At 35.3% G+C, this 12,643-nt stretch overlaps 1 protein-coding gene across 2 annotated transcripts in view; it reads right to left on the reverse strand.

The window, feature by feature from the left end:
• Positions 1–1,644: 1,644 nt before the first annotated feature.
• Positions 1,645–12,643, reverse strand: part of SLC12A2 (solute carrier family 12 member 2) — a 66,903-nt gene continuing 55,904 nt past the window's right edge. Inside the window, exons 21-27 of one of the 2 annotated variants that reach the window (XM_064502318.1) lie at positions 12,165–12,212; positions 10,431–10,553; positions 10,131–10,242; positions 9,525–9,611; positions 7,132–7,267; positions 5,531–5,598; positions 1,645–4,596 (exon numbers count right to left, since the gene is read on the reverse strand). In XM_064502318.1, the coding sequence (XP_064358388.1) occupies positions 4,461–4,596; positions 5,531–5,598; positions 7,132–7,267; positions 9,525–9,611; positions 10,131–10,242; positions 10,431–10,553; positions 12,165–12,212 (710 nt within the window). In that variant the 3' untranslated portion in view covers positions 1,645–4,460. The remainder of the gene's footprint in view (positions 4,597–5,530; positions 5,599–7,131; positions 7,268–9,524; positions 9,612–10,130; positions 10,243–10,430; positions 10,554–12,164; positions 12,213–12,643) is intronic. The other variant, XM_064502319.1, reaches the window with a different exon arrangement.

Below are 12,643 nucleotides of genomic sequence, written 5' to 3' on the forward strand. Positions count from 1 at the left end.
GGAACTTGGCACTTTCATACCATTCCCCCCTCCCGTTCCCCTCCCCGCTTTGAGGAGACTGGATTTCAGCTTGCTCTGCTGTGAACTTCACACGTTATAGCACGTGCAGACAGTATGTTGCAGGCAGTGTGATAATAGCTTACCATCCTCATCAGCCTTGCACAAGTAGCATGATAAATACGAGATCAGTAAAGAAAGGCTCCTTTTTTCCTAGGCTCCTTTTTCAGCTCGCAGTTCTGTATTTATCCACACCAGTGACCAGTCAATGCAAGGTCACACAGGTGACTTCTGGCTACACGTATTGCCCAGTGCTTTCACTGTGTACTGCCCCGAGGATAGCGCAGTTTCCACCTCCGACCATGAGATGGTGTTTAGACCACGCAAAGCTTATTTTGGTTTAAGAGAAATGTTATTCCTGCCTCTCGTTTTAAGAGGCGCATACTGCTGCCTGAACTGAAAGTTGAAGCAATGATTTCCATCAGTGTGTTTTCTCCCTCCCCCTCTCCAAGTTCAGGCATCAGCCTCAGTCAACTTAAGAGGCAAGACTTAAAGGCTCCAGGAGAGTTTATACAAGGAGGAGCATGACTAGACCGATGGTAAGAACGACATGCACCAAGGTGAAGGGAGTCCTGCTGTCCTGTTTAAAAACAAAACACACAAATGAAACAAAACAGATAATTATACAACATGAAGTGCTCCCAGAACTTGGATCCTCCGGGGTGTTTGATGTGGTAGCCACGTGATGAGAACAATCTTCATTTGGCTTTTGTATTTAGCTTGGAAAGGTACATGCGAGAAGTTGTCGCTTGCTTGCAAATACATTTATGATACTGCATGATTGAGATCAACAGGTTTTCCAGCAAATAAAAGCATTTAGAAGAAACATCATATACCTACTTCTATGCCTTTACATACTAAAAACAGGCAAGACCCAAAGAAAGTTGCAGTGCTCCTCTTACAGGTGTTCCTTTTCAGTTGGCCTCCAAACCTCACTTTCTCAAGGCCTAAGTTTAAACACATAGATACACTTACTCAGGAAGTTTTAATAAGTACATAGATTTTTCAGGGATTAGTTTTCAAACAAAATTTTTCTTTCATTCAGCCATATTAGGAAACACCAAAACTGATGAGGTTAGAAGTTCTCCAGTGGTTCCAAGTATGATTTTATATGAGGAAGGAAAAAAAAAAAAAAAAAAAGAATGCCAGTTCTGATTATGGGGTTGTTTTTTTTTTTTGAACTTAAAAAAAAAAAGTTGAAGAATGTAAGTCCAAGTTCAATGTATGATAAGGAAATAAAGGTCAAATTTGCCTTACTAGTGGCTTTGATGCCACATAAGAACACAGGGAAGTGTGTGTATCCTCTAGTAAGTTGTGAGAAATTCCGGGGAGACAGCAAAGCAAGCCTTCCTTTTCTTACACAACCAACACTATTCCTAATTCAGTAATGGCCGGCATTCCTCTTGAGAACAAAACACTCGTCTCATACCAGTCACCTGAACAGCTTTTAAGTTTAAATTCCACAATAAAGATAAACATCATCAGATGCACACAATATACAGATTCACTATTTTCAGCGTTAATCAGTTAATTTACGAATGAGTCCCCCTCTCCCACCAATAAAAAAGGCTTTGTTAGACAAGACAGTTGTATTGAATTCACTTCCTTTTATTGCAGTGACCCTCGGTACAAAGTAGTAACTGCAATAGTTACGTTAAAACATTAGAAAAGCATCTTGTGTGTGACAGTTACAGTACAGTATCAAATATTACATCTTCAAACCCAGTGGATCATTACCCACTAACGCTCAAATCTTTAAATTATTTTCAGTTATTTTTAAATATGTCAGAAAAGCATATAAAAAGAATGTATGTAAAAGGAAACCTAAGTACAAACATAAGTGAACAAACAAATAAATAATTGATTTCTTCAGCTATTGCTGTTTTTCTCAACCCATACAAAGAAACCTAATCTAAAGAAGTTATGAATTGCCATGTGTCAGTGATATTTCATTTTTCAAGTCATTAACAATGATTGGAACATAACTATATTTGGCGTCAAAATCAAAGCAGAAGTTGAAGTGACTGCCACTAACTGACATCTGTTGCTAACAATTACCATTAACCACTGAAGTTTTAGTTTAACAATCTTGAAACTTGACCTTGTATCTAGTGTTAGTGGACTTCTCAGAGTGCATATGTGAAAAGCATCCTACATTATTTCACAGACATTACCCGCCCCATCCCCATATGCATATTTAGATATATTTTATATAATTTTATACACATATATGCATGTATACACACACTTCATTTGGTTTCTGTGTTACAGATCACAAGCAATGGTTTCCTGAATGGGCAAAAAAACCTTTTAAATAAGTGTACCTGTGCACATTTTTAAGATAGCAGCACTAAGTCCATGCCTTACTGTCCATCTGTTTAAAAAAAGGAAAGAAAAAAGTAACCCACAAAACAGTAAGAAAAATGGCAATGATTCCATATTCACAATGTGACATCCTTACTCCCCCCAACAGCCACTGTAAAACCTGTAATAGACACAAGGGTAAGTTTGATTCCCACCCCCTCACCCAGAAAGGAACAGTGCTTTTACTGCAAACTGTCTCATCACAATGTTTATCATAACAAGGTGGGTCCATGCTGGCATCAGTTACCTCACACTTAGCAGCAAAACCTGATGGTTTGTTTCTCTTTTTTAAAAGTGAAATGATTCAATAGATTCAAATCCAACTGATAGAAACCAGCAGGAAAAACAAAACACATTATTTTGCAGTTTACCGATAACCTGACCACAGTGTATACTGCACTATGTAGAACATTTTTATCTTGTATCCTAACAACCTACAGCTCTATCTTGTGACACAATAACTAACTGGCTTGCCCTTCAAAAGGAATTATTACATTTCAATTTGATCTTGTATTTAGCATAAAAATACACATTTTCTGTGCATCCTTAAATGAAAATCACTGAAGCACTGGTAAACTGAGCCAGTAACAGGTCCAATACTAATATCAAAAGCTTGTGAAATGTTTTTAGGCAATCCTTTCTATCCAAAATATATAGGAATTTTAAAAATAGTTCACATTATTAACCTTTGTATATAGGCTCAAGTGAAATATCTTGTGTAGGTGTTCATAGCAGAACAAATTATGCATTAGTCAAAACATACAATGAAAGGGCACATAAAATTGGCAGTTTCTTTATTAAACATAGAAAAATGTATAAAGTAGGATGTATGCAATAAAGTTAAATTGCAAGATGATCAAACCTGAGTATTATTTAATGGGACTAAGTGTATTTGCTGACAACTGAACGAATTGACCTAAAAACATCTCCCCTAGTAACTAGTGGTCCTTTTAACTATCTGTTGAAAAAAATGCAAGAGAACTTCAGCTTTTGTATTTAATATTGGATGGCCTAGCAAGATTCCACATAGTGTTTACTGTTTTCTGTTAGATGGCATCACATTGGTCATATTTTCCTCATTCAAGCCTTAACTTGAGTTTCGTTTCAAAATAAATTGTAAGTGATACCAAAATGTAAAAGGCCAAGAGCTAGGACAGGTCTCTGTTTTCTTACTGTTTTTAAATGAGAAAAATGGCCTCAGCCTATAACATCAATTCAGTTTCTTGTCAGAGCTACAGAGCAAAGACTGACACACCTTCATCAAGGTAGCTAATGTTAGCTGTGTATCTCACACCAATGCCAAAGAAATACACAATGTCAAATTTCAGAAAAAGATCCTCTCAGCTAGTACAATTAGTTTTATTTTAACTATTACAAAATTTAGTAGTACACAATCTTGACAATAACATCAGGAATTTGTCTTACTCCAGCTGACCTGCCCCAATCCTCACCTTTATTTTAAATCTAACAGATGTAAAAAAAACATTCCAAACAATAAACACATACAGTACTAAGAACTAATAGCTCAATGGAAGACTGAAAAGCAGCATTCATTTTTATTGTAATATGGAAGAGACTAGAAACTAAAGGAAGTCTGATCTAAACTCTTAGTTGAAGGCAGATTTTGACATTCTATATAAATTTACAAAATAGGATGTATGGATGAGATTTGGTTAATTTCAGAAGGCACCTCAAGGCTAAAAGGCTTTTATAAATCTATAATCCTTTCATTGATCAAAAATAAAACACTTTTATTGCTGCTATTCAAATAGCAAAAAAAAAGCTTGTCTTGTTCTTCACTCTAACAAGGAATCCTCCCCCATTAAGCAAGATTAAATTACAGAAGATTTAGAATAAAACTGAAGATGTCACAACTTTATAAATACAGTGACTTTCCTTGTGTGCTTTCAAGTCAGTGAAATAGTGAAAGAAGAGTCACTTTTTGCCTCTGTGATGTTAATAATCTATAGAACATCTCAGTCACTCTCCTCTGGGCACTGAAGTACCTTTTCATCATAGCTGTCCCATTTGCAGTACTCTTAGGAATAGAAGGTAAGAACACTCTGATGGTTCCCACGAACAAGGAGAATTGGCGGCAGATCTTTAGACAGAGCTTCTAACCAGGCCATGTATAATGCACTAGAAACTGCACCTTTCCGTGCAACTGGCAAACTCCTATAATTCACAAGAGGAAGGGAAAAGAAAGAAAAAAAGAACAATTAGAAAAACCTTGTAGAGGTCATACATGTAAATATGATTCTGCAAAGAGGTGGGTATTATGTCCAGTTTCTTGTCCCTTTTAGTTTTTACTTTTTACCTCAGAATTCAATTAATGAGTTAAAGAGTTCACACCTCAAGCACCACAGGCCTTGCATCTACTAACACCTGACTTTTGGTCTCTTATCACCATTTTATATTCAGAAAGCTTCATGGAGGATTTTCCTCAGTTGGAGCAAATTTCTTTTAAGACTCTTCAAGTCTTCAAAATACAGCTTTTACTTATGGTGCCAGGTTGTTGCAGTCTAATTACCCTTCCCACAGTCCTTCCAAAACATGTGGTATTGCTGTCTTTTGAAAAACTACTCCAAGTTTATTTGCATTGCTCAAACCTCATTTGCTGCACTACTTCATGGAACTCTGAAACAGGCTCCTGAAGAAAAGCACTGAGGAACCTGCAATCTGCATTCTGCTTCTTTACAGAAAAAGGAATTCCATGGAAATGCATCAGCAGATAACAACGTTGATCAAAGGTAACTTTATCTAGAGACATTTTAGAAAAAGCAGAGTTGAAAGGAAGGACTTGAAAGATAAGGGAATAGTTGGCATGCAAGAGTGGAGGAAATGTGAGAATGCCAAGCTGCATTACAGATGCAGAGTTAATCATCTGAAATAATGTATCAGAAGCATGAAACCACACAGGCCATTCCATATGCATTGGTGTAGTATCTCTGCATTGCTAATAAATTACTTCCAGAAAAGAAACTTGCTTCAGTATGTCTATGCTTCATTGCCAAGGCAGTGTCTTTTTGCTAACCTGTATTTACATATATTTACAGTTCAAATTACAATACTGTATCAATTAGGATAACCATAAAAATCCTTTACTTACATAACAATTATGTTTGCTGTACTTGAATGTTCTTTAAGCAACTCATTTAGCCTAATCTGGCGATAAGTCTGCAATTAAAATGAAACTTGTTAGGAAGATTTTTTATTTATATAAACTCTAAAAAAGTTCATTTATTCAAGAAACATAAAGAACAGTTACGATCAATTGCTGTGTGCCATTAATAGAAAGCATGCATTTCCCCCTCAGTTTGATAGCTTGTTCATTTTTCTGAGATAGCTAGGGTTCCAAGGCTTTGAGAAAGAAAAGTGGTAAGCTTAAGATGTGCAAATAAACCAAGTACTACAGAAGCTAAACCAAAATTTAAGATAGTCCCTCTATTAATGATACCATCCTCCACAGCTGCTGTAAGCAAGAGTCCCCTAAATGCTCTCAAAGGTTAACTACTGCCTGTAAGCTATTAAAGTTACAGAAGTGAAGCCCCACCTGCATTTGCCAAGCTTCTCTCCATAATGGACCTCCTTTTTATACTACTCTATCCTTTCTTAGCATCTTAAGCAGTTCTCCATGTCCTACTGCTTAAGATGACTGCTTAAGATTGTATGAATAGAGTCATTTTTCAGTTTTCTCTTTCTGGTCAACTTTAGTGCTTGTTTCAGCAAACATTTCTTATAGTATTCTTCTCAGATCAGCTGAAGCCTTTAAGCTCTGCTGGCTAGTGTCTGCAGAAACAAATAAGCTATCAGCAGACAAAAAGAATGAATCACTGTAGTTATCTCACTGAAGAGAACTGTGGGGGTGTTTGTGGACATCAGGAATAGCAAGACTTAACTAGTTCATTAACTATAAAATCTTCCTTCCCTTTGTACCTCTTGGTAATATGTAGATATCTTGTCATCAGCTTCTAGTCTATCTGTGCCTACATCTTAGATTCCTGCTTTTTAACACTTATAATGCAGAGACACCAGCCATTCCAATTTCTTCTCTACTGCAAGTCTTCACGCAAGATATCCAAATCCAGACAGAAAGAAAAAGATAAGGGTGAAATACACCCAGAAACATCACTTCTTGAAGAACTTCAGATAACTGAAGCATTAGCTAGCCTTTCCATAGACACCTGTCCATATCTGCATCCTGCTTCAGGATGCTGCTCGAGTTTCCTCCATAGAAACAATGCAGAAGGGATGACTGATATCTCTAGAGTATATGACTGCTTGGGAGAAATGTCAAACCTTTAATTGCTCCTTAACACTACAACTATTTATTTATTTTTAATAATGAAGTGCAAGAAGGTAGTTTGGACTCAGGTTAAAGATCCCACATGCACAAGAGTCACCAAACAACTGACAAACTGTACAAAAGCAGTTTAGGCCCACATTGCCCACATTCATAGAACTCATGTTGTAGATAGTAGAAACATATCCCCCTCAACCCCCCAGTGAACTACCTAAATGGTTTTAGATGGTGCTTTCCACCAGCTATTCATAAAAGTAGCTATGGAAGAGAGAGAGTTACAAGTGTCAGCCCATTGATACTGCATCCACAAATGGCAGTAGGAGACCGGAGGGGCGGGAGGGAGAGAGGGACAGGGGGCCTTGGTGTGTTTGACAACATTTAACACAGCAGTTTAAAGAAAATGGAACCTTTGTTTTGTAAAGCTCCAGTTCATTATCTGTTATCCTCCAAGGTTCATCCTCCTTCATTTTATCTGCAGCTTCTTGTTCTTTATCTTCTTCATGAAGTCTGAATGGCTCTATCATTTCTTCGAAAGCTGCAATACTGAAAGGATTAAGTGAACAGCCATGTTAAAACAGATTTGATACTAGCCTGTACATCAGCAATGACTTTCATGCTGCAGGAAAGTAAGTTTTACTACTATGTAAAAGTAGGATGAACTGAAAAATTTTCACTCCTTTTTGCACATAGAATACCAAATCAACTATTTGCATAGGCACATACAAAAGTTAAGGGTAGATGTTATGATCAGCTGGGGACAACTGTAGAAGCTTTCACTGTTCATTACACAACTAAATATAAAGTTTTAGTCTGTTTTAAAAAATTAACTTTTGCAAGGGTTTTATGCTATAGCTGCTTGAAAATTGAACAGTACTATCTTGCAAGGCGTGTAATAACATAACAATGACTTATTCCAAGTTAAGTTCAAAGGAGGAGTTTAATATGTCATGCCAAAAAAGATAGTTCGGGTCTCATATTAGTGCCATTAGGATTCTGGCTTTGATATTTTTGTTTTCCTTTTAATCTTTCAAGTATAGTGTAAGAACTGTGTTCAAATCCAGATAATCAGAGCTATTTTGTCTACAGTCTTCCTGTTGCAGTCTTTAGGATGTCAAATGTATTCTGAAATTACTTGGATATTATAGCAAGGACTACAAAAGAAAACCTTAGAACATGAAAGAGTCATTCATTTGTATTAGAAGGAAGAATCACTCTCACTCTACTTTCTTTACCCACATTATAATTTTTGAACAGCAAATAAAGACTGCCATAAATCAGGAAAGACAACTTGTCTTGGAATTTCTCCAACATGTGAGGTATGTGAGAGGTTAAGGAAAAAAAGCCTGAAATGCAGGCCTTATGTCCAATGAAATAATTGATTTTGATGCTATTTGAATGGCTTTTATAAAGAAAAAGAGTTTTGCCGATCTTTTATGGTTTCCCAATTATGCATTGTGAAAGACTAAAAAAAGCATTAAGTAATACATCTCAAGATATAGTGTAATATAAGCATGTGAAACATGTTACATCCAAATAGTTAAACACTCTCCCCTATCCATTTTCAAACTCAGATGTTCCCCTTTCTTTTGGAAACCCCCGCACAATATAAAGAGTAAGTATTTTTTCTACCCTTAACCTTAATAACAGTGGTGTTTACTGAAATTAGTTGATAGACTGACTTCACCTTCATCAAGGGGAAAAAAAAATTAAATGATCTGCTGTTGTTTTCTGGCAGAACAAAAACAAGTATCAACAATATTCTATTAAACAGCACATCAACTGTTAAAAAATAAATAATAAAAATAATTGCATGTAATTCTACAATGTCAACTTTTTATGCACAGAAAAGTGCTACAAATAAGTTTGTGCATTTTACAATAGCAGGCCCCTATCTCAGGGGCAGAAGATATCCGAAAAGCACCAGAGTGCCAGAAGTACCCTACCTTTTTTAGTTACATGATGTATTCTATAAATTTAAGAACAAGTATTTAAAAATCAGGGTATAAAAGAATGCATACTAGCATTTAGATAGCAAGTTGTGAAAGTTGTGAACAGTTATTTCCTAATTTGCATGACTCAACTGAAACCTAACTCAAATTATTCAGAATAAAAAAAATAAATAAAAAACCCACTATCTTAAAATATATGCAACTTTAACTTACTAAAGAAAACTTGACGAGAAGAGATCATCCTTAGCCATCCCTTGATATTTTTATGTTTTATAGATACATTCTATTATTAAAAAATAAAATATTGAAAAAAAAAAAGTATTTGTACCAGAGGCCATCTACAATTCATAGTTTGTTGAAAACCAAGAGTATCACATGTATGATCATTCCCATGCAGTTTAGAAGTCACAACTTAAAAACTATATATGCGTGTGTGTGTACGCACATATACATACATATGTATATATGTTTGTGTATAAACACACATGGGGGGGCGTGCACGAAGGCTATTTAAAAACCAAGCTTCATTACCTTAAACTGAACATCCAAGTAAGATTAAGACCATTTAAAATTTGTAAGTAATCCTCCTTTGTTTAGAGAATACTGCACCACACAAATTGGATTTTTCTAAATCTAACATTAGAGTCTAAAGGCTAGAGATTAAAAAAATACAAAGTTCTAGATTACTGGAAATAGGAGTTATTGCCTAGTTCATTTCCTGCATTTTTCTGAAACACTTTATGTTATGGGGTCTCCTCTATTAAAATTTTTATGTAGGAAAGAATGAAATATTCAAATTTAATCATAGACATCAAGAATTCAAGTAACAAACAGTATTTTATGAGACTTACTTTTCTTTCTTTGGCTTAGTATTAATATCTCCAAGGACCATGATGTCTGAGAAGTCTATCCGAAACTTACTGAGCAAAGTAGCCATCCTGTATCAGGAAAACAAGCCTTTATACAGTAATTGTATTTCTAATTCTTTCACAGGGTAAATAGACAGGAACTTGGTACTAAAAGCACCAGTTTGAAAGAAAGAAAAGAAAAAAGCAACATAAGTGTGATAGACAGAGAGAGAAGGCGGGGGGACCTCTGTGTAGCACTACGTTACACAAACTAGGCACACTACTATGAATTGACAAGATGCTTTGGGGGAAACATATTTAAAAGCTTACAGTAAGAGAAAAACCCTCCCTTAAAGCCAACCTCAGAATATATCTGAGGAAGAAAGAAAATGCTTGTGTTAGACAATGCTACAGAAGAATTGGTATAACTTGAGCAATCATCCCATCCAACACAATCTGGGGGCAATGAAACTATTCCAGGAGGAGGAATAGAATATGGTCAAACCCCTGCTAAATAATTGAAAGACGGCTAGTAGTAAGAGAAAGTCACCTACTGTGCACTGTTTCATTTAAATTGTATTTAACTGAAATTTTAAGAGGTAAACTTACGCTCTTCTGTCATGATCAATCCTGTTTATTTTTCCACCAATGAACACTCTGATCTTACAATCTTTCCACTTTTTCTTGGTTGTAAGAAGATAGGGAATCAATAGTGTCAAACCTGCATTTTGACCAGAGTTTAGAAATGTATCAGAAAAAACAGAGCAACGTCTAAGAAGAGAGTTTAATATTATAAATTTGTAATATATATGTGAGTTGACTGAAAGATATCTATTAACAGATAATTAAAAATCATTTCAATTTTTTTTTTTTTTTAAAAACTTGTTGATAAAGTCTAAAATACATTACCCCCATCATCAAAGAGCCACCAGACATCAATATTGCTTTTGCCTTGTTTCTTCTGGAACTGAGTACTGGCATCAAGAAGTCTTTGGTCAGCCAAGTTTAAAGGAGAAGATGTCCTCTTCGAGCCTGGAAAACAAAACAAAACAAAAAAGCAATTTATTTTTAAAATATTTTGCCTAATAACCCCAAAATTCAAATGCAACATCAGTATTTTGTGATATCTATAAGTTTTAGTCAAAAAAAATTTCTACCCCCCCCGACTAATTTTGATTGAATGAATATAAACGAAGCAATATTTAGGGACTTTGCAAACTCACATGTTCAGCACTTAAAGATTTAGAACTCCAAGTCATTTAGCAGAGATTTGCTAAATAAATGATTTGCAGGATCTTAAGTTGTTCAGACAAACGATAACATCACATACATACTTCAGAGCATTCGATAATGTACTGTTGCATATGACAAAGATCTCACTTTCCTTAAAACACATGTACACACTAATTTTCTGTTACTTTAACCAAGTAAGAAGACATTTATAAATAAGAATCCCCTCTGAAGCACTGTTCTTCATTTCTTAAATCCATTTTTTCTTTGAGCATGTGGTCAAAAGAAAAGCTAGTTCTAACTGTAGGAATTCTACCTTTTACAGGAAGTAATGTTTTGCATGTGCAAGGTTCTGAGCCACAACATAGACTGTTTTGTGTACCAAGACAATTACTGCATCTATTCCATAGCAGAACAAGACTACAAGGGCAGGTTCAATGAGATTAATATGTACAAATACGCTTTAAAAGCTATGCAAAAAAATCCTAACTCCTTTCCCTTAACTCAAATCTAAATTTGAACAAGAGGCAGGAGTTTGATATCCATCTCGGTCGTTATTCTAGGAGGAATTTTTAAAATTTACAGTACATCTGTGACCGATTTAAATAAGCATACTAGTTTACTGCATACTGGGATTTCTTCCCAACTGTTCTCTTGTACTTCATAACCTCAGGTTTCATTATTAAAACATAAGAGCTTCTAGCTGTTAAAATTACGAAGAAAATATCAGAAAAGTTGACAGTGAGGCAAATATATCACTTAGCTCTCATAAAACCAAAAACTGCTTAATTCATCTCTGTGAAGTAAATATTCAAATAAACAGTCTTCATTATTTCAGATGTTAATCTCACTGATTAGTTATTTTATCTCTTGCTTTGCAAGCTACTGAACAGTCCCAAATACTGCAACAACAACTGTGGCTGTAGATACACTCAATAGACTAACGCAGCACTTGGGAGTATAACACTGGAGAATCCTTCCCTTACTCCTAAATCAAATAATGACCCAGTAAGGTATCTGAGACCCAGAGAACTAAGCAAGTTCCTGAACACATTTCAAATGTCACTTATAAAGAACAAAGTTCAAAAAAAGTCCAGCATGTATATTTTAGACACATGTGCAATCCTTTCTGAGCAACAACTTGCTCTGGAAACTTGCATAAACTTTCATTTTACCACAGCCTAATCCCTGAAAATGAACTGTATTTCAACTCAAGTACAGAGAAACAAACTAACGTTATATGGTTGATATTTTCTCTCACTCTTTCTCATATGTGTGTATATATATATATATATATATACATACACACATTTATATATGCAGGGGGGTGGGGGGAAGGGAAGGAGGGGCATGAAAGGAAAACCAAAATTAACAATGTGAATGATTTAACACAAAAAGGTGAAAAATGCCTGCCTTTTTTCAACAGTGGTTGTGTTGGAGTCTTTCCATCCTCGTCCTCCTCTGGAAAAAATGTTTAAAGATACAAAATAAAAAGGTTAATTTCTTTTGTGATGTTAGTGAAAACACAATTCGTGTATATTAAAACAAAACAAACAAAAAACAAGAAAACCCAGAAAACTTAGAAAACAAAAGGTGTGGAATGAAATGCTACTTCATATGAAAAAGCACACAAATACAGTCTACCATGTCCTGAGAGTGATTTGAACTTCAGGGAGCTGGGGGGAGGGGGCAGGGACAGGGAGGAAACCACATTTCTCACTTAACTGTAAAGTCTCTGTAGGCTTGTTCTTTAAAAAGAACTTAAAGTCAGTTACTGTAATGTCAAAGTTTCTGGAATTATTTTTGTCTTTTAATATGTATATGATAAGCTAATCTGAGATGAAAAAAAATCCTTCCTACATTTAGCAGGCTTAAAAAAAAAAAAAAAAAAC

Source organism: Dromaius novaehollandiae, chromosome Z (genome assembly GCF_036370855.1).
Source record: "Dromaius novaehollandiae isolate bDroNov1 chromosome Z, bDroNov1.hap1, whole genome shotgun sequence".
Taxonomy (NCBI): domain Eukaryota; kingdom Metazoa; phylum Chordata; class Aves; order Casuariiformes; family Dromaiidae; genus Dromaius; species Dromaius novaehollandiae.